At 36.1% G+C, this 21673-nt stretch overlaps 2 protein-coding genes and 1 long non-coding RNA gene across 7 annotated transcripts; all 3 read left to right on the top strand.

Moving 5' to 3' along the window:
- Positions 1–4818: 4818 nt before the first annotated feature.
- On the top strand, positions 4819–8193 carry LOC121769759. Of its 2 annotated transcripts, none has more exons than XM_042166513.1 (5): positions 4819–5072; positions 5322–5484; positions 6349–6886; positions 7157–7326; positions 7847–8193. In XM_042166513.1, exons 1-5 carry the CDS (start codon positions 4970–4972, stop codon positions 7953–7955), a joined length of 1083 nt encoding a protein of 360 aa, XP_042022447.1. In that variant the 5' UTR covers positions 4819–4969; the 3' UTR covers positions 7956–8193. The 2 variants fall into 2 exon arrangements, with proteins under 2 accessions (XP_042022447.1, XP_042022446.1); XM_042166512.1 differs by having other exon boundaries at positions 5316–5484.
- A 3913-nt stretch (positions 8194–12106) lies between these two features.
- On the top strand, positions 12107–13614 carry LOC121771043. Its single transcript, XR_006043913.1, has 3 exons — positions 12107–12257; positions 12350–12472; positions 12942–13614. It is a non-coding gene; the product is annotated as an uncharacterized LOC121771043 (long non-coding RNA).
- Positions 13615–16329: 2715 nt separating this feature from the next.
- LOC121771972 (probable methyltransferase PMT20) lies at positions 16330–20325 on the top strand. Of its 4 annotated transcripts, none has more exons than XM_042168876.1 (8): positions 16330–16603; positions 17583–17871; positions 17968–18116; positions 18207–18402; positions 18475–18685; positions 19003–19678; positions 19776–19853; positions 20003–20325. In XM_042168876.1, exons 2-8 carry the CDS (start codon positions 17605–17607, stop codon positions 20223–20225), a joined length of 1800 nt encoding a protein of 599 aa, XP_042024810.1. In that variant the 5' UTR covers positions 16330–16603; positions 17583–17604; the 3' UTR covers positions 20226–20325. The 4 variants fall into 4 exon arrangements, with proteins under 4 accessions (XP_042024810.1, XP_042024812.1, XP_042024814.1 ...); XM_042168878.1 differs by lacking the exon at positions 16330–16603 and adding an exon at positions 16694–16713; XM_042168880.1 differs by lacking the exon at positions 16330–16603 and adding an exon at positions 16701–16719.
- The last annotated feature ends 1348 nt before the right edge of the window (positions 20326–21673 follow it).

Below are 21673 nucleotides of genomic sequence, written 5' to 3'. Positions count from 1 at the left end.
TGAGTTGTGGACTGGGCGTAAGCCCAATCTAGCACATCTCAAGGTTTGGGGTTGCCCGGCTCATGTATTGGAAAAGGATCCAACTAAGCTAGGATCTAGGACGGAGGTATGTTTGTTTATAGGATACCCCAAATGAACGAAAGGTTATGAATTCTTTAGTCTCCGAGATAAGAAAGTCATTGTGAGCACTCACGCGACATTCTTAGAGGAAGACTATGTAATGAATCATAAACCCAGCAGTGAAGTGGCTCTTGATGAGCTAACTTCTGACACAAGTTCTATTAACCAAGAACAAGTACCAAGTGTACAAACAATTCCCGAAACTTCAACTTCTACTCAAAATATTGTAGTGCCGCGCCGCAGTGGGAGGGTCTCAAATGAGCCCGACAGATACATTGGTTTGGGAGAATCTATGGATCACTCCTCGGACAGCAATGTATTAGATCCCTGGAACTTTGCGGAGGCGCAGGCAGATATCGATCAGTGTGAATGGGTAAAAGCAATGGATTCGGAACTACAATCTATGATAGACAAAGACGTCTACGATTTGTCCGTCCTACCCGAAGGTTGTACTGTCATTGGGAGCAAGTGGATATATAAACGTAAACGTGGACCCGATGGACGAGTTAAAGTCTACAAAGCAAGACTAGTGGCCAATGGGTATACCCAAAAGGAAGGCATCGATTATGATGAGACCTTCTCCCCAGTGGCCATGCTCAAATCGATCCGGATACTGTTGTCTATTGCAGCTTATATGGATTGGGATGTATGGCAGATGGACGTTAAGACTGCATTTCTAAATGGCAGTCTTGAGGAGACCATCTACATGGAACAACCCGAAGGATATGCCATAAAGGGCAAAGAACACATGGTTTGGAAGCTTAAGAAGGCCATTTATGGCCTCAAGCAAGCATCCAGATCGTGGAACCAATGTTTTGATCAAACTGTTTGCAAGTTTAGATTCGAAAAGTGCCCAAGTGAAAGCTGCGTGTATAAGAAAGTTGATAAGAGAAATGTGGTGTTCTTAGTTTTATATGTAGATGACATTCTTCTAATTGGAAACAATAAAAAGATGTTGTCATCAGTTCGAACATGGTTATCAAACCAGTTCGAGATGAAGGATATGGGAGACGCGGGACACATCCTCGGGATCAAGGTTCTTCGGAATCGAGAGAAGAAGATGTTGTGCTTATCTCAAGAATCTTACATCGAAACAGTACTTAGTCGTTTTAGCATGCAGGACGCCAAGAAAGGTTTCTTACCTTTTAGACATGTCATCCATTTATCTCAAGAGATGTGCCCTAAAACGCCGTCTGAGATACAAGCAATGAGAAGGATTCCATATGCTTCGGCAGTTGAAAGTCTCATGTATGCTATGCTTTGTACTAGACCAGATATTTGCTTTGCTGTTGGCATGGTGGCAAGATATCAGTCGAATCCAGGCCAAGGACATTGGACTGCCGTAAAGAACATACTCAAGTACCTTAAACGGACTAAGGACTATGCTCTAGTTTACAATGCAGCCGAGCTCTGTCCTTTGGGATATACTGACTCAGACTTTCAAGCTGATCAGGACTCGAGAAAATCTACTTCAGGATATGTGTTCACCTTAGGAGGTAGAGCCGTAATTTGGAAGAGTGTGAAGCAGAAATACATCGCGGACTCGACCATGGAAGCCGAGTATGTGGCCGCTTCGGAGGCTGCAAAAGAGGTTGTATGGTTCAAGAACTTCCTTATGGATTTAGGTGTGGTTTCGAATCTGCCCAAGAGCATCACCATTTATTGTGACAATTCTGGTGCTGTGGCAAACTCGAAAGAACCAAGAGCTCACAAAGCGAGCAAACACATAGAGCGGAAGTATCATATCATTAGATATATAGTGCAAAGAGGAGACATAAAAGTGGTCAAGATTGCGTCAGAGAACAACCTGGCAGATCCTTTTACAAAGGCTTTGGCTGTAAAACCGTTCGAGTGCCACGTTGAAGGGATGGGAGTTCAACTCATTCTAGACCTCAACTCGCTTTCAGTATAAGTGGGAGAAATTTAGACGCGTGCACTACTATTTAGTATACTCGAAAGCTGTTTTGAGTATAAGTGGGAGATTGTTAGGGTCTTGTATACTAGAAATCACCTTTCGAGTGATTGGATACTGTAAAACTCTAATGGTTATTTTCCAATAAATGCAACAGATTATTTTTGTCATAATGTTGTTATGTCTTACATTTAATGGTTGTTTATTGCATATTTAAATGTATGAGCAAACGTAACAATGTCTAAGTCTTTGTTTTAGTAGACCGGTTGTGGGCGTCGTCCAATTTAAGGTAACACGGTCAGTTCTAAACAAAGAAAAATAAGAATTTCACAACCTAGATAGGCCTAAACTGCCTATCGCGAAAGGTTGCAATGTCAGTCCGATTATTTCTAAACCATATTGAAATAAGATGACGTTGGTGTGGTATAGCACTGAATGGATCTAACAGCAAGACGAGTCTTTATGCTATCTACTGAAAGACGAGGTCTTGATAATTAATTTCTTAACCAATGTACGTTAGCATTGAGCATACGATATTGAGTATCCACTACTTTGACTTACCAAAGGTGCGGGTTTTTCGTAACCTAACGATCCAGGTATATTGGGTAGTGGTGATCATTATCTAGAGGTGCTAGGATTGCTATTATGTTGAAACGTGGGCGAGGAGAGTCTCGTTTGATAACATCCACAAGAGGAGCTCGAAACGAGGTTTTATTATTCGGAATCTAGCTAATTGGAGTTTGATTACTCTATGAATAATAAATAAGAGTTTCTTGCTAAGTCCACTCTTGGAATTCGAAATATGTTAATTAATTAAGTCTATAGCAGACATTAATTAATTAATGGATGTTTCTATCTTAAGCGCGGGAAATAAATCAAATGCAATTAAAGGAAACCCAGAATACTTGTAATTTCGGATTTGGAAGGCAGTGCAATATTACTTCTGTAGTGGCTGCTCGTAATATTCCAATATAAGCTTATATTAAATTGTGGGTTCAATTTAATTAGTAAAAAGCTAATTGGGTGAGGCCTGTTCCAAATTCTTCCTTAGATCCCTGACTGGGCTCAATATGTGACTTATATAAACAGGAGAATAAAGGAGACAGAAAACACAACAATTATTTTGTTAAAATTTTCGTCCCCCCCTCTAAAGAGAGATTTCGAATATTGTGCTCCCTCCGTGAGCAGTTTCTGTCTTCCATTATTCGAGTCCTAGTGCGTTGGTGAGATTTGCCCACACAAATATCAGCGTACAGTCCGGGACACCAGTCAGAAGATCCGAGGTCTTGTATTGAAGATCTTCACATGGAGACGGAGCAAGCCATCAACGATTCTTGATTGAATCAACGAGGTAAATTGGGTAATTCCGCAGTAAGCATGTTTTAGGGATTTTATGTGCTAAAGCATGTTTTAATTCAAGTTATGAGCATGATACATGTGATAATTGCGCGAATAGATTTTGTCTAAATAATCTGCTAAATAGATCAAATTCATGTGATCCGTTATGAACGCACGCTTCCGCTGCCAGCCCCTTCAGTATAGGCCTCCAACTCTTCGTTCATTTGCCGTTCGTACTCCTCAGCATCCCCACCACTACCACCACTACTACCACCCGCGTTACTCATTTCGCGTTGTTGATCTTGTACAGAAATTAAGATAGAGAGAAAACTCGTTAAAACAAGTGGTGCGAATGAAAATGACGTGCAAATCGCGTGTATATAGTGTTTCGAAAATTAAATAAATAAAAAAATGGGTTGGCCGATCGCTCACCGATCGGGAGCCTGCAATGGCGGATAGCCGACCGGCGAGCGGATCGGCCAGCGCCCAAAAATCGGCGCTCTCGCCGAATTGCCGCTCACCGCCTGTAATGGTTCGGCGAGCGAACCAGCCATCCGATTCCCGGCGCCGCCATTAATAGACGTGTTCATATAAATAATATGTCTTCATCAATTACTTTTTCTCTGAATTTTAGCACTAAAAAACTAAGGCAATGATTTAGAGCGCTATTATTTTTTGTTTGTTTTATTTAAATTATTTAAAATCCATTCAAGCGTGCAGTAATCTTTTAAGTTTCTCCATCAGAAAGTAAGTTAAATTTTGTCATTTCAATCTATCCCACAATAAGAGTCACATTACATTTTTATCATAAATGGTAAATAGGTCTCATTCAACTAACTCATTTCACTTATATTCTATTCTAAAACCAATACCATATTCTAATAACTTTTCCAACTCACTATTCTTTATATTTCTTATAACTTGTGATCATTTCAGACATGACTCCTATTGTGGGACGGAGAGAGTAACTAATTGGCATTAGTGCTAGGCAATCCATAAACAACACTTCATCAATATTTTCTTCTGAAAATGATTTTCAAGCACATATACCAATACCAAGGGCGTGATCCGTTGCTAACTTTTTTAAAATTGTTAACTTGCTAACTCATCAATGTAGTGTATCATAACTCCTTCCAACAAGGGAGTCGCGCGCCGAGCCTCCCGGCAGAGTCACGGCTCCCTCCCCTTCCCCGTTGTAAGTGCTCTTAAATAAATTAACAGACTTAAATTTAGTACTCCATAGTATTCATGTTTTTGCTCGTTATGAACTTATCTTGAAATTCAATAAATAGATCCAAATTGTATTTTATACAATAATACTTGTAGTTAATAACTACATTAAATCTAGATAAAGTTAATTCCATATATTCCTAAAAAACAATAAATATTTTATATATGTAACTATTATTTTTAAGACAATTTATATCAGAAACAATTTAGTGAAGTTTGGTACTCGTGCTAAATTAAACCCCTGCGTTAAACCCTGGCCGCAGTATCTAGCCATCTCCTCTTCCTTTCCGCGATTCCTTCTCTGTTAATGGCGGATTTCTTCCTTCACTGCTAGATGAAGGCGTGCTGGAATCATCTCGATAGGGCGAAATGAGGCTGAATCGTAGTGTTTGTCGACCTGCTAATATCGGCTTGTCTCTTCGGTTTCAGCGGCGTCAAGATACCAAAATTTCAACTGCTTCTCTGCATCCTGGTAAGTTTTGATAGGCCAAATTATCGATGGGGAGATTGTTCGATGCATAGCTTTTGTTTTCGGCAAACAAATTTGTGCTGGAATTATTGTTTCATTTAAATTGAAACTGCTTTAACTATTGGAACTTCAATTTATGATTGTTGTTTGATTTGTTTCTTATAAATTTATAATCTAGCTCATTTGTTGAGAATTGTTTGGTTTTTAATTCAGTGGTTCAGTTTACTGATGCTTGATTCGTCTTAGTGGCAGTGTTAGCTGATGCATCGAATCTAGGGCATGGATTGAAATTATTGGGGCTCGATCGATTATATGCTTCTGCTTCTGCTGCAACTAGTGCGCTGGAAGACAGAAAGCCGCGTAAAAGACCTTCAAAGGATGAGCGCAGAACTATGGTGGAAACCTATGTTAACGAGTATGTATTCTAAAAACTTCCTTTTGTTTCAGCTGATAAATTGACTTCACGTCGTTTTAATAGTTCACTGCTGGATAAATGTTGTTGAAGTCTGTTTCCTTTCTTCATGTGGTATTCATTGATTGCGATATGTTCGTGTGAGACATGAAAATGATGCTTGCTGCCAATTGTGAATCCTTCTCAGGTTGGAATTTGGAATATTTACAGTACCTCTGGGCTGTAGTTAAGAAAGAATGCCGAGCTGTGTTTAAAATTCTCTGTTTTATGGTTCTGATCAATGGTGATTCATTGCTGGTATACATACTTTAATTTTTCCAAGCTTTCGATCTGGTCACCACCCATTTGATATTCTTAGATGCAATTGGAAGCTCTATCCATTGGAATTGCTTGGTCAGTCTTTGAATTTTGTGAGATTTCCTTAGAGTAAGAAAAATTGTTTGAGAATGCAACCTTAATGTTTGTACACTTTGTAGTTGAATGGTCTTAAATAAGCACCATATATAGATATTTTTCCTTGCTAATGCATTTTGCCCACATATGGTTCCTCCTTGTTTCCATATTCTTTTGTTATTGCTGCTTTAGGTTAGGTTATGAGCTTCGCTCTCACCTCAAGTTTTGCTCGGGGACACGCATATGGTGTATCTGTTGTGAAGAGAGTTTTTAATAGACTAGTCTATTCACTAGTTCTATCAATGATGATAGCTCTTAAAGAATGAGCTGTACTAATCATCAACTGTTATAACAAGAAAATAAGGACATGCTTGTTTTGTCCAATACCCCTATGCTGGCTGACTGCTTATCAGATTCTTATAAGTTACCATACATGAGAAATTTTAAAAAATCTTGTCATTTACTGGTCAACAGGTACAGAATATCAAATGATGGGAAGTTTCCAACTGTTTCTCATACTATAAAAGAAGTTGGTGGTGGTTACTATACTGTCAGACAGATCATACAGGAAATGTTATACAATTCCAAACAATCATCAACCGATGCTAAGTGTGTCTCCATTGGGAAAAGCTCAACGAAAGAGAATGAGATAGCATCCAATTCCAAGAATGAAATAGATTTAACGGACATTAGGAATGTGAGAAGCATAACTAACAATCACGATATGATATGCAATTCCGAAGAACAATCCATGTATACTAAGGACAATTCCTCAGAGAAAAGTGCAACTAATATTCATGAGATGATATGCAATTCCGAAGAACAGTCCATGTATACTAGGGATGCTTCCTCGAAGAAAAGCACCATAAAAGAGGATCAGATATTGACCAAGTTTGAAGAGGTTCCTCAAGCCATGGAGCTAGGTGAAGGTACTGGACCAGTCTTGAAGGATGTTGAGACTTTGAGTTCCATGGCCATTCAATCAAAGCAAGACCAATTTGTTTCAGTTGAGGTATTTGATGAAACCCCACTTGTTTTCAACATTGCAACACATGTAGTATTCTATGAATTAAGTCCTGCTTCTTTTGTCTGAATGTGATGATCCAGTCATTGAGATAAATTGTTAGTCAGTTTCTTGTTCAAAGTTGTCTTCTTGTGGTCTATTATAACCCCGTGTCCTGCTCCATCTACTCATGTGTATGTGCATCTTATTGCAGCCTTCTTTTTCTATTCTTTTGGCTGTTGAACAAGAAACATTTTATTATTATTCCTGTTTTGTAAGACTGGTGAACCAAAAGATGTGGAAGCTCAATCTCCACACCTGATTGACAAACATGAAAGTATCCGGAACCTAGATTATGAAAAGGAACATGAGATACATGAAGAAAAGGTGAAGTCCAATGCTTCAGAACATAGAGCTGGGCCACAGGAGTCGTCAGAAATATCTGAAAGGTAATTTTTCTTTCTTTACATGGGCATCTGGAAGAGCATGCTTTCAGATGCAAATTGTTCAGGAGTGTGTTAGTTGATACTCAAATAAATGCAAGTGATGTTGTGAAATTTCAAGTCTATTTAATTAATGGATTACTCTTAGCCTGAAACATGTTGTCCCCATGCGGATTGCCTTCCTTTTTGTCGTTACTTTCTACAAATTTTTCTTCGTAGCCATTGAGGCTCATCACCTACTTCTTCACCTATGCCCCTTCAGCCCCTCTTTCTCTTTGACAGCTCTATCCAGTCCGGCAACAACTTTCACTATGATATCGATTAAAGCCATGACATTTATTTCTGATTACGAACGTATTTTATGCTGCATGGGATTTCTTCCAATTTTTAAGAAAATAGTTTTCATTCGTAGCTTTGCATTTTCTTCTCTTGCATCCTTGAACCGTACAACATATGCTGCACTTTACTGTTTATCGTCACATGCTCTGTATCTTTTCTGAGACCTCTTATAATATCATGAATGTAGGGAGCTGGACAACGTGCCTCGTGAATACGCAGATCAAAAGAAATCCTCAGTTTGGAATAATCTAAAGTCCTTTGCAAATGGAATTCTGAGCATATGGAAGAGATCTTGATTTTACTGGAAATTTGAAGCTTTTGATCTTCGCTGAGAATTGCATAGATTTTTTTATAGTCGATGTGGTTTATCAGAAATTGAAGTTATTAGTTTTTCTTCTGAACAAGAATATGCTAGTATTGCATTTAGATAGCGGCGTAGTCAGGTGATTTAGTAAATAGACGTGCGGATTTTGTTACTAGTAGGATAATTTTGTTTTTAAAATATTAATATTAATTTGAAAGATTTCTTTTTTATGGGGCAGTTGTGATTTTGAATTTGTTTGTGATGAATAAAAAATTATGAATTTCGTTTAAATAGAAAGAATTACATATTTCAAATAAAAAAAAAGTGAGATTATCTAATTAAAATGAAAATGAGATGAATATAAGGGGTATATATAAATATGCAAAGAAAAAAAAGTGATTTTATTTAAATGCTGTTAGAGAAATGGATATATGTGTGGGTTGCAATAGAAACTCATCTTAAAATAATATTATTTGTATCGAATTTAGTAGTACATTTTTTCTATTGAGTAATATTATTATGTATCGAGCTCAGTATCATTTTATTAAGAAATATAATATTATCATCACATAAAAAAAATACTACTCTTATGCTACTATATCATTTTTATTCCTGCAATTGATATTTATACAATGCAATTAGACTTTCATTAATATCGTCATAAAATTCTATAGATTTTGATCACATTTTGTATTAAAATTATGTGAATTTTTAAATTTTAAATTATTTTAAGAAAGATAAATTAATTTCCATATAGAATGTGAGAGGAATAGTTATTTCTTATATTCAAATATCAGAAATATCATTCTTATTTAAAAATTAAGGAAAATAGAAATTATTTGTAGGCACTAGATCCCAAGATTATACGGTCCAAGTGGAGTTATTAGTTGCTCCCTCTGGCCTTAAATATATGAACTATTTTTATTTTATTTTGTCACTTAAATATAATGCATTTTCTACTTTACGAAATGTTCTTATCTATAATGACGTGGAACCTATTATCCGTTAACAATACATTAAGTACTATTTTTTTATATCTTTAACTCTTTATTATTTTACTAATTGTGTATTAAAACTCGTATCTCTTCAAAAATTCATATTTTTAAGAGAAAGCTAGAGTATCACGGAAGACGTAGATTTCTTTTATAATTAAGAATAGTACCATTATGGCGTGACTCATTTTTCATCCATATATAATATTTTCATTACTTCGTGACATTCTCAAATATAATATTTTCAGGAGCCCAAACGAGTACTCTATTGCTCTAGTAATTGTGGTTGTATTACAAATAATATAGAAAAAACAATTGAATAACTTTGCCATAACAGTTAATATTTTTTACATGCTAATAAATGATGGAAGAGAACTTGAATTTTTTGAAGTAGATGAGATTCTGGTGGTGGTGTTAGAAAGATAATCTCCTCCATTGTAGACACTGTTGCAATTATTAATGAATGAAACGTAAATTAAGCCTGAAAGTATGTCACATAATAGTGTCGGAATGTCATTAAAATATGGCCTAAAAGAGAGAGCTGTACCGTTTAAACATTAAAATATGTGACCATTTTATGCTTAATTTGATTATTTAGTCCACTTTATTAGCGTAATTTAAGGCCGCTGATTATGATACAAAGGGTAAATGTGTGTCATGACATGACTCCCACAAATTATCATGTTAGTTTTACTTTAGACCCAGACAGGGACGGAACTAGAAATTTAGATAAGCCGGTACTGAAAAATAAAAATTATTAATAATATTAATAATTCATTTTCCGAGCCAATTAGTAAACTACCTAATTGAGCATAGATAAAAAAATAACAAAATGAATTAAATTTACTAAAGATAGTATTTCATTTGATGAACAAAGTAAAATATATTTTCCATCCTTGGATATGATAATCAAATTACTGTTAAAAATCATATGCATTTAATTTCAAACTAGTATCAAAATAATGCGTTTAATAAATATTTCCCATCCTTGGCGTTCAAAACGATAGTTTTTATTTGAAAAAGATAAAAAGGAAAATAAATAAAGAAAGATGCTTATTATAATAAAAACATAGTTTTGTATACTTAAATACCAAAAAAACATTTTGTACATGTATGTGATGATTGAGAAAAAAAATAAAAATTCATAGTTTATTATACTGAGTTCGAGATAAATAAATAAGTATTTAGAAACATGCAAATTAATCTGTTAAATATATACACACTATTAGTGTTTAATATTAATACTATTATTCAACAAAAAAGAGTGCATCTTCGATTATATCATTGTTTTAATTTATTTAAGAAATATACGTACACACAAAACGGAACGTGGACCCCACGTGACAGCTGTAAAGTAAAATGTGTAATTGTTTTTTTAAGTTTAACCCTCTCCTTTTCCCTTTTTTGGCTTTCATTCTCTCTCCTTCCCCCCTCTTCTGTCTGTATAAAATTAAAACTGGCCGCAGCTGAAACAAAAGCAGTGACGGCCATGGTGAAAGTTCTACGACCGAGACCGGCCAAGCCCCCGGCGGCTTGGCCCATTGTATCTCCGTCCCTGGACCCAGAAAGAAATAAGGTGTTTTGCTTTCGGAGAATTGTACTATTCAACACTCCATACTTCGTATCCGCTACTCCTATTATTGAGTGGCTAATGGATTTTAGTTAAATAAATAATCTATTAGTATTGTTTACATTTTGAACGGTGTATTACAAGTTCTATAATAAGTGCTATTGATTTTTCATTTTTAATAAAAATATAACATATTTATTCTATCTTATTTTATTATTTTTTAACATTATTTTCACTCTATTTAATTCAATAAATACTACTTCATGTAGTTAAAGTCGTAAACCATATCCCAAGTTACTGAAGTCGTATTTCATTTTTAAATTGTCTCAAATTACTTAAGTTATTCTCCTTTAGCACTAAAAATCAAATATCTAATCTCACTTACTTTATTTTTTCTACCATTTCACTTTCTCTTCTCTCTCCTATTATATCCTCTCTCTCATTGAAGTACTTTATATATCTTCATTTAAATCACAAAACACAACTTTCTTATGTCCCTCTTTATTTTATCTTAATTTAACTCACAACAAACAACTTTCTTAAATCTCATGCCGAAAAAAACTCCTTAAATAACGTGGGACGGAGGGAGTATTACTTTTTGAGCTATCTCATTATAGTTGAGTCATTTTTTTTGGCAAAACACAACACATATCCTCTCTCTTACTTTATCATGTTTAATATCTCTTCATTTAACTCACTTTACACTTAACACAATTTTATTAAATATTGTGTCTAAAAGAATTACCAACATCTCCAACTATTTATATTAAACTCAAACTCATTTTAGTGTAAATGTCACATCAAATAGTAATTTTAATCCAACCATTTACACTATATAACTTTAAAAAAACAATGCGTTGTTCATTACTTTTTTATACTCACAAAATTTAAAAAATAATTTAAATTTATTTTAATATAAACCTAAAAATAAATATATTTTGCTCAAAAGTCCAAAATGGAACGAGTTTTAGATTACTATTAGAACTATTTATACTAATTCAAACTCATGTTAGCAAATGTCATATCAAATATAGTATTTTCATTTCAACCATTTACATTAAATTCAAACTTAAAAATGATCTATCTACTACTTACTTTTATACTCATAAATTTGAAAATATGATTTGAATTTATTTAGGACAAATCCATAAATGGGTAAATTCAAAATATAATGATTTTTAAAATACTACTACTATTATAACTATTTATCCACTCTATTTTAAAATTAAAATACTAAAAAATGCTCTAGCATAATTTAGTACTCCCTTCGTCCCACAAAATTTGTCCCATTTTACTATTTTCGTCTAGCCAAAAAAATTTGTCCCAAATAGAATCTTTTTAAAAATTAACGATAAATACAATTCACATCTCCCCAGCATCAGCGTTGGACCCTTAGGGCTGGTTTGATACCATTCAATAACCCAGAAAAGAGCCTCATTTCCGGATTATTCCAATGTTTGATACTCATTTGATTTTTCTCAAAGCCCATTAAACTACACTCAGCCCGCAAAAAGCCCGATGAACTATAGTACTCCTCACCCGTTAACTTTTCCAAAAGAAATGGGGAAATTATATTCTGACTTCATGGTATTTGCCAAAAAAAAAAACATTTTCAAAAATAACCCTCATCTTCTAACGCTATATTCTTCTCCTCCCCACTGCTTCTGGTTCGAAAAATTGAAGCTCTTGTTTTGGATGAAAGCTACAAACGACACTGGACAAGCAACACGAGGTTGGATTCTGTCTCAATTCATCTTTGTTGGTGGTCAATTTTTGCATGAGAGATTTGATGCGAAGCTTCTTGCCCTACTTTTTGTTTAGCAGATTTACACCATAGCACACAGATCTGAGGGGAAATCAACTCCAGCGCAAATTTTCAAGGACGAAGCTAGAAGTTGGAAGAAGTTTCTTTCTTCTTGGCCTTCTGCAACTTTCTAGGTTCCATAGGTAAAAGCTTCACATATTGACAATTCTTACATGTTCTTCACTAGTTTACAATTGTTGTTGGCTGATATGTTGTTTTTGAAATCTTGTTGTCCAAATTCAAACTTCTATAAACACCATATTCAAAATAATAGAGCGACTTTCAAACTTCTATCTCCAGAAGAGAGTTATGTCCTTCAATTGTTTCGAATTTTTTTTCTCATTTTTTTTGCAAACTTCTGCAATTATTTTTTCCAAATTCAAACTTCTGCAATTGTTTTTTTTGTTTGTTTCTCTTTTTTAGGCATAGGAATTTTCTCAAAATGGAATTGGGGATGGAATGTTGTTCTGTAATCATGAAATCAAGTAGCTGCTGTGATTGGTTTTGGCATTAGGAAATTTGATTGCTTTTTGTTTATGTTCTGGTTATGCTTGACAACCTTACATGATGTACCATCTTTCCCGAATATGACTGTTTCTTTCATTTTTGCAGCTGAGTTTGGAATAGCGGTCATCTGAAAAGAATTTTAGTTACTTAGAATGAGTACACAGTTCCTGTCGAACGAGGAATTATTTTTGCTAATTCAGGACATCATTCGCACACACCAACAACAAACCTCTGTCATTCTCCATGAGTTTTTCGAACTGAACAATGTTGGTAGGCGGTCGAGAGAAAACAATCCACGATGTTTATTTCGTCGTTTAGCCCGCATCACCATTTCCGACACCACTTTGGAAGCAGAATTTGATGACACAATGCGTTCGGGAAAAGCACACGTCACTGGGCAATCTTCTGCAGCAGCTGGTAAACAAAAGGGTAAGATGAATCCACGCAAACTTTTCGATGATGTCGGAAATGACTCTGACCGCGAATCTACGAATGGTAAAGGAACTAGATCATCAAATGATACTTCTTGTGCTTCATCTAGCCCGAATGCATGGTGGCGTCGTCCGTACGAATGAAATTAAGTCCCAACATGCAACGTTCCATAAGTAATATTAGGATATCCATTTGGACAATAAGTCACCTGTGACATGCTATTTTCTTTTGCATTTGTCTGTAGTTTGGATTGTGTAAGATATGTACTCATGTTTGAATGTAAGATTTCTAGACTCACGAACCTCATTAAGTAGTATGTAAGCTTATTATCATTTCTGCTCTTATAGCAACTTGAGTTGAGTTTACCTTCAGTTCCCATTTTGTTACAAACCCATATTTTCGATGATGGCGAACAAATTTGTTATGAATCCTCCAATTTACCATTATCTATGTCCTGCCTATATCTCTCAAATCCAAAAATAAGGACACAGAATCAAGATCATGATTATCAAAATAATAGTAGATGCTACATGCAGATAAGATATTATCAAACGATGTTGACATTTTCTAAATTTTGTAATTACATCAACTCCAACAAAACTAGAATGCCAACGTTTTAGGCTTACACACCAAAAGCAACAATGGAGTTGGAGGATTACAGATTACTAGAGTGCCAATGTTTTAGGCTTACATACCAAAAGCAAATTACCAACAAGAGTACATATTCTTGTTACACAAAATAACACAGTAGGTCATCACCTACATCCTTGCATCAGGTGTGCTTCTCCAACATACGCACCACGTACGTATGACGAAAAGCTTCCGGAAGAGACATGAACAAGTCCAAGCGCTGCACCTTCTCAAGAATTATCCCAGCGGCATCAAGCTGCTGCCCAAGAGTGAGGCCTCGAATATCTCCGAGAATTGGAAAAACTTCCTTCCTTGCTTTGCTAACATCAAACTCATAGCCAATCCTATTGGTCAACCTATCAAGCCTTGAGTTAATGTCTTCATTGCTTTTAGCAAGCATCTCCAGAAGGATATCAGACCTATCAACAACCTTACACTTCTTATCTTTTTCTGAGCTGGCTGAGTTTCATTATCATTGTCACTTGCAGTTTGATCCAAGCCTTGAGGAGAGCTCTTAGTATTCTGTGGATTGGCACCAGAAGGTGCGCCAGTACTTGCAACATACTCACTGTCTCCATTTTCAAGGAATGGGACACCAGTTGAGCAAACTTCTTTAGACATTTCACCCAGATCCGCAGCAGTAGTGCCTACAGCACGATCTTTTCCAAATATCTCCTTCCATGCATCCCACATAGGCCATGACTTGAAACGCATGTTGCGGGCTTCCTTATCCGCCTAACACCACAGTAGTAAACAATGTAATTTGAACAAATGAGTATTAACTGCCCATGTTATAAATTCAATGAAAAAATATAGCATTCACATAACCATCACGATGCATACCTTAATGATTTGTTCCCACTGGTCGTCGTCACAGTCAATCTTGTAGTCATTATGCAGGTTGAAGCCTACACCGCTTCGTCCGAGGATTCCACAAAGAGAGTTGTAACTTTTTTTCCATTGGGAAATCTTGGATCTGATATGGGGGCTTGTCTTCAAGTCAGTACGAGGGAATTCGCGCTTCAACGCCTCCATAATACGAGACAGGTAGCCGCCACGGAAACCGTTATCCGCTTTCCATCCAGTGACAACGAGGCCCTTCATGGTTGACAGCAGCACCTCCTCTTCATGAGGAGACCAACTTCTACGAGTACGATCAATCTTCATTTTGCGTGCCGCCCTCCCCTTGTTTAGATCTGCATCAATTATAATCATAACACATCTAAGCCATATTCATGCTACTAACCAAATCATATCATATAGTACAAAAGAGAAGTTCAATACTCTAACCATTGTGAGTCTGATCTGGATCATCATTGTTACGGGATAGGTAGGAGTCTTCCATGGTTAGCGTACCTATAAGAAGTGAAAATGTTGAGGGTCAAACTTGGTTTTATTTTATTGCACTAAACTTTTTATTGTTATAATGTGACTCTTTGAGATGGATGAAAGAATGTATACATTCTTCATAATATGACAGTAATATGATAGAATCAAAATATTTATTCATGAGATATTTGGTTTTAATTAAATCTAAAATTACATCAAAGGTAATTAGTCATTGGTTGGAAACAGAACAACTATTGAGAGATTAATTGAGTTGGGAATAATGTCCTTTATTCTCCTAAATTCAAGCATATTTATTTTCCCGGATATATTTTGAGAAAATACAAAATGGCAATCAAAATAAAGTTTGAAACACCATCACAACGAGAAGAGACATACAAGTCCAGTTAAATCGAACTCCATTAAGTCAGGCAACATTCAACCAAAATATTACAGGGTGTGTTGGCTTGACAAACTATACACAAAACCATTTCACATTTTACTCAAGTGACATCAAGCTTAGAAAACAAGTACACTGTATCGAGACTCTAAAATTTCTTCATACATCCCATTTTTTGCCTAACCAATTTGTGACTTCTAGTTTAGACGAGTAACTTCAATATTCAAGAAAATATTCAACAAAACTTGTAGGAAGAAGAAAATCAGAGTGAAATACTAGTTGTTCAAACTCTTGATTCCTCCATCTATGTCCGCCGCTTCAGTGAAGAAGAGAAGAGGAGTGTGGGTTGCGCTTAATTTGTCTGTAGCGTGATGTAGAGCCTTATTGCTGCTAGGGTTTTGAAGGGTAAATTTGGGAATATACTTCCATGAAATAATACTCCAATTGTATCAAACACATGTGTAGTTATTCTGAAATATATTCAGAGAGTATCAAACGTATGGATATAAACTTAATTTTCCTAAAATATGGATTCTTTTCAAATTTATATTCTGACTTCAGCATTTCTATTATAGGCTATCAAACCAGCCCTTATTCCATTACTCACCTCCATTTAATATAATAAAGTAAAACCATTTTTACAGTCAATAGTAGTACTCCACTTATTAGGAATATGGACATCATCAATGCCAAAGGGAATAATAGTATGGGTTAAAAACAGTAAAATCACGATTTGAGTAATCTGTTCAAACACCCAATAAATCACAATTGGATCTTTCCTATTCCACTAGATTTGCCACTGTCGTACTCACAAGTCGGTTTTTTTCCTTTGCTTCCTCCCATCATATTCATATGCCAACCAGCAACTGAGAGAGTGAGGCAGAGGAGAGAGACAGTCTGTCATAGTATTTCAGTAAAACAGGAACCCGGAGCTCACTTTGCATGTCTGTTTAAATTTGGGAGTAAATCGTTTAATAGGGTGAGACGCACTTCAATTTTGTCCTCATTTCACCGCATCTTTTTTCATGTTTTGATCGTTTGAGCTAACACTGCAAAAGGAGCTGTGGTTATTTGGGGAAAGTATATCAGGTTTAGGTGAATTTCTTTGTTTTCTTTTTCATTTGAAGCAACCATTTTTGTTGTGGTTGTACTATGTTTTAATCCGAAATGCTATTGGAATTCCTTATTTTGTTGTTCATCTATTTGAGGCATCCCCAAATTAAGTTGATTCACTAATACTTGGAATTAATTTCTGCAATTCTTAATCTGCAACAGGAGCTAAGCCTCTTTTGATTCTATGAGCTGAATTTGGTTTGCAATTTTTGGATATCTATTTACATCACTCTGTCTTTATTAACCAGCCATGGTTAGGAGAGATTGATTATGGTAGTATTTTTTTTTACTTTTGCATCTTTGACTTTGGTGGTGAAGAGGGTCCTCATTCCTCGACAGTCCACAGAAATACTATCATATAAGTAATTGGGCCCATCATCATGTTAATTTATAACTGCAGACTGTCACAGTATTATGTCTCTATTATAGTATTTGATATTATGATTTTCAACCTTCATTAAATCTGTTGATAATTGCATCTGCATAAGTTCCCCCTCTCTTTCTCATTCTCTGTGTCCCACCCTGCCTCAAAGGTGAACTCTTTAAGCTTCTAGCTTTTATTGTTTTCCTCATAATCTGATCCTTTGTTAGGACTGGTAATTGCTGTTTGCATTTCCTGCTGTATTTGATGATTTGTCACCTCTTTTTTGGAGAAATTTTTACATGGTAGCAGCTTTTTATTATCTGATGTAATTGTTGTATATACTATGTTTCACACAATCTGGATGGATGAGTTAGTCACTGACATGAAAACTGTTATTTCGATTTCTTAATCTCACATTTGAATAACATGATTTATCATCATACCTGATGTACTAGTATTGAATTCATCATCATATCTGCAGATTGTAGGGAGATCCTGACACAATGAAACCTGAAGAGGGAAAACCTAATCAACCCGATAAGCATTCTAGGAAGGTATCAACGGCACTATTTCTCATCGTGCTGAGTGGAATATCTTTCTATCTTGGTGGGATGGGTTGTTCACAAAAGTACAGATATGGGATGCCGGATATTGGCAATGTGGTTCAGTCTTCGAAACCTGAAGCTATCGTGCCTCTCCAAATCAAAGCTGTTACATTTCCTGAATGTGAATCAAGTTTTCAGGACTACACACCATGCACTGATCCTAAGGTGACCTCTGTTTCACTCATATCTTGGTCGAGGGCCCTTTTATTTGTGTGATATTTCTAGAGTGACTTATGGGTTGTGATTGTTGCAATGCTATAGAGGTGGAAGCGATACCAACGCCCTCGTCTCTCGTTTCTGGAGCGCCATTGCCCTCCGGTGGCGGAGAGAAAGGAGTGCTTAGTTCCCCCACCTGATGGATACAAGTCACCAATAAAGTGGCCAAAGAGCAGGGCTGAATGTTGGTACAGGTAAGCGAACATTTCGTGCAAGATTTAAAATTTTAGAGTGATCTAGCAGTGTTCAGTAATCTTGATGCTTAATTGGGTGGATTGCCTCAGGAATGTTCCATATGATTGGATTAATAAACAAAAATCGAATCAACATTGGCTGAGGAAAGAAGGGGAGAAGTTTTTTTTCCCCGGAGGAGGTACTATGTTCCCAAAAGGTGTTAGTCACTATGTTGATTTGATGCAAGATTTGATTCCAGCAATGAAGGATGGGACTATCCGGACAGCCATTGACACAGGATGTGGGGTGAGTGCATCTTTAAAGTCAACGGGGCGTCATGGCTAATCATGGTTTTGAGACCGAGATTGATTTTTTCAGGTGGCTAGTTGGGGAGGAGATTTGCTAGACCGTGGGATCTTGGCAGTCTCTCTTGCTCCAAGGGATAACCACGAGGCTCAAGTTCAATTTGCGCTAGAACGTGGAATCCCTGCAATGCTGGGAATCATCTCAACACAGCGACTTCCTTTCCCTTCAAACTCATTTGACATGGCACATTGCTCTAGATGCCTTATTCCGTGGACTGAATACGGTAATTTACTCCATCAAAACAGATTATTGTTACACCTAACTTGTATCCTTTGTGTTTTGGCTCCCAAAAAATGTGCATTTGCGGACTTTTGGGGAACAAAGCTTGTGAAAATATTTCGACATTCTGAACTTTTAGCGCTTTGCATGCCTAATTATTCGTAAATTTGCAGTCTTGGAAGACTTGGCTAACATATTTCGTGATAAGTGGCACACTTTGGTGCATAATTGAGGATTGGTGAACCCTAATCCTAATTATGTGTCGGACGCTATCTGCTGCCTTGTGTTGTACTATAAAACACTAAAATTTGATGTTTTCAGGTGGAATATACATCCTAGAAATACATCGTATTCTTCGCCCTGGGGGTTTCTGGGTGCTCTCTGGCCCACCAATCAACTATCGGAGACGATCAAGGGGATGGAATTCAACTATTGAAGAGCAGAGAACAAATTACCTTCAACTGCAAGAGTTGCTGACCTCAATGTGTTTCAAATTGTACGATCAGAAAGGCGACATCGCTGTCTGGCAGAAACTATCGAATAACACTTGCTATAAGAAGCTCAATGCCCCGAATAACTACCCTCGAAAGTGTGATGATGGCACCGAACCCGATTCAGCCTGGTACACCCCAATGAGGCCTTGCCTTGTAGCACCTGACCAAAAGCACAAGGCCATAGCGTTGGGCGCATTGATGAAATGGCCCAAGCGCTTGCATGCTTATCCAGAGCGCATGGGAGATGTTCGTCGCGGCAGTATTTCTGCTTTCAAGCACGATAAGAGCAAATGGGAGATGCGGGTGAAGCACTACAAGAAGCTGCTCCCTTCGTTAGGAACCAACAAAATCAGAAATGTCATGGACATGAGCACCGTGTATGGAGGTTTTGCTGCTGCATTGATTGATGATCCCATATGGGTTATGAACGTCGTTTCCTCGTACTCCACAAACACACTGCCGGTGGTCTACGACCGTGGCCTCATCGGAACCTATCACGACTGGTAAACATGCACTCGAAAATGTGCCACTCTTGATAGTTTTTTGAGTCCTACTTTCTGACTGGAATATAATGTTGACTATCTCTTAATATCTTCTAAGGTGTGAGGCTTTCTCCACGTACCCTCGAACATACGACCTCCTCCATCTAGACGGCCTCTTCACTGCTGAAAGCCACAGGTAAACGGATCTTATGTTAGTTGAGTACATCAACTCTAAGTAAATCCTAATTAAGGATTAATAAACCAAATTGGGGATTGATGAGCCCTAATTGGGTGGATGCACCCTATGTATGGATGTTACTTAAACAGTTTACATTTTTTGTGCAGGTGTGAGATGAAGTATGTCCTACTGGAGATGGACCGCATTCTCCGGCCGAATGGGTTCGCCATAATCCGGGAGTCGGCTTATTTTGCGGACGCCATCGCCACCATCGGTAAAGGGATGAGATGGGGTTGCCGGAAGGAAAACAATGAACGCGGCGACGTAAATGAGAAGATATTGGTGTGCCAGAAGAAACTGTGGCAGTCTTCCATCAAAAGTTCGAGGTAATAAGGAGAGAGTGCATGTTGTTTTTAGGTAGGATATGTATGCTACATCTCGTTGAAGAAACTTGGTGAGATTTATATTATAATAATAGTTACATGAATCATATTTTAGCCCCCTCCCCTCCCCTCCCCAGAAAAAAATTAATAATTATGATAAATTCAAATCGTAAATCGCTTTGAATTTTAATTAAAGTGCACACACTTGATTATTAAAATAGAGATATTTCTTTTAGGGATACAAATAGATTGATTGGGAATCAATCAATATGGTGAAATAAATTTGCTTATTAATTCGATGATGAATCAATCAATATGATGGTTGTATTATACACCCCCATAAGTAAGTTTTGCTATCGTATTCTTCTTCTTTCTTATCTTAATTTCTTTTTTGAAGTTGTCTTCAAAAAAGGAAATGTGTGGCGGTGTCTCCATTAATCCATAATTATAATTTGGGTTTCAGTCCCTTGTCACGTAGGAGGCATAAAATAAATATTTATGTGTAAGAAAAATATTTACCTAATTAGTTACTCCCTATAAAATAAATTATTTTGAAAAATGATACTCCCTATTAATAGAAACTAAAATAAGAGAGTAAAGTAAAGAATCCCGCTATAAAATAAATTATTTTGAAAAATGATACTCCCTATTAATAGAAACTAAAATAAGAAAGAGAGTAAAGTAAACAACATGTTTCTTTTAATCACATGATTTTAAAAACTATAAATACCTTAAGGCTCCATTTGGTACCATCAACTGGAGTTGTGGAATTGGAATTGGAATTGGAATTGGTACCCTAAAATGAGTTTAAATTAATACGAGTAACTTAAAATTGTATTTTATTTTTTTATTAATTTTTAAAATTTTGATATTTTGCATATATACTTTACTAGTTTCAAATTATTATGAAACTTGTAATATTACACTTAACGAGGAATGATATGCTACATACCTTATGTGAGCTCCTTATGTGAGCACCACTATCGTTTGACGCATGTTTAATGTTGTTCGTTTCGATGTATATGTTTAGTTTGATTCTAATACTTTAAAAAATGTTATTGAAGTTTTTAATTTCACAAGAATCACAAAAATCAAAGTTCGATTTGCTCGTTTTCTCTATAATTTCAAATAACTTAATAAACGAGCAAATCGAGCTTTGATTTTTATGAATTTTGTGAAGTTAAAAACTTTAATAATTTTTTTTGGTGTATTAGAATCAAACTAAATATATAAATCGAAACGAACAACGTTAAACATGCGTCAAACAATAGTGGTGCTCACATAAAGAGCTCACATAAGGTACGTAGCATATCATTCATCTACACTTATAATTATATATTTCACTTTCTTAAAAAATTTGTGTCGCATATTAAACGCCATTGTTTTTTCTATGTTACACGTGTTTAATATCATAGTTAATATTTAAAATATATCCAATTACAATTCATAATTACT

This window comes from Salvia splendens, chromosome 16 (genome assembly GCF_004379255.2).
Source record: "Salvia splendens isolate huo1 chromosome 16, SspV2, whole genome shotgun sequence".
Taxonomy (NCBI): Eukaryota; Viridiplantae; Streptophyta; class Magnoliopsida; order Lamiales; family Lamiaceae; genus Salvia; species Salvia splendens.
The sequence above is the reverse complement of the archived record's forward strand: the minus strand, read 5'-3'. Positions and strand labels throughout refer to the sequence as shown.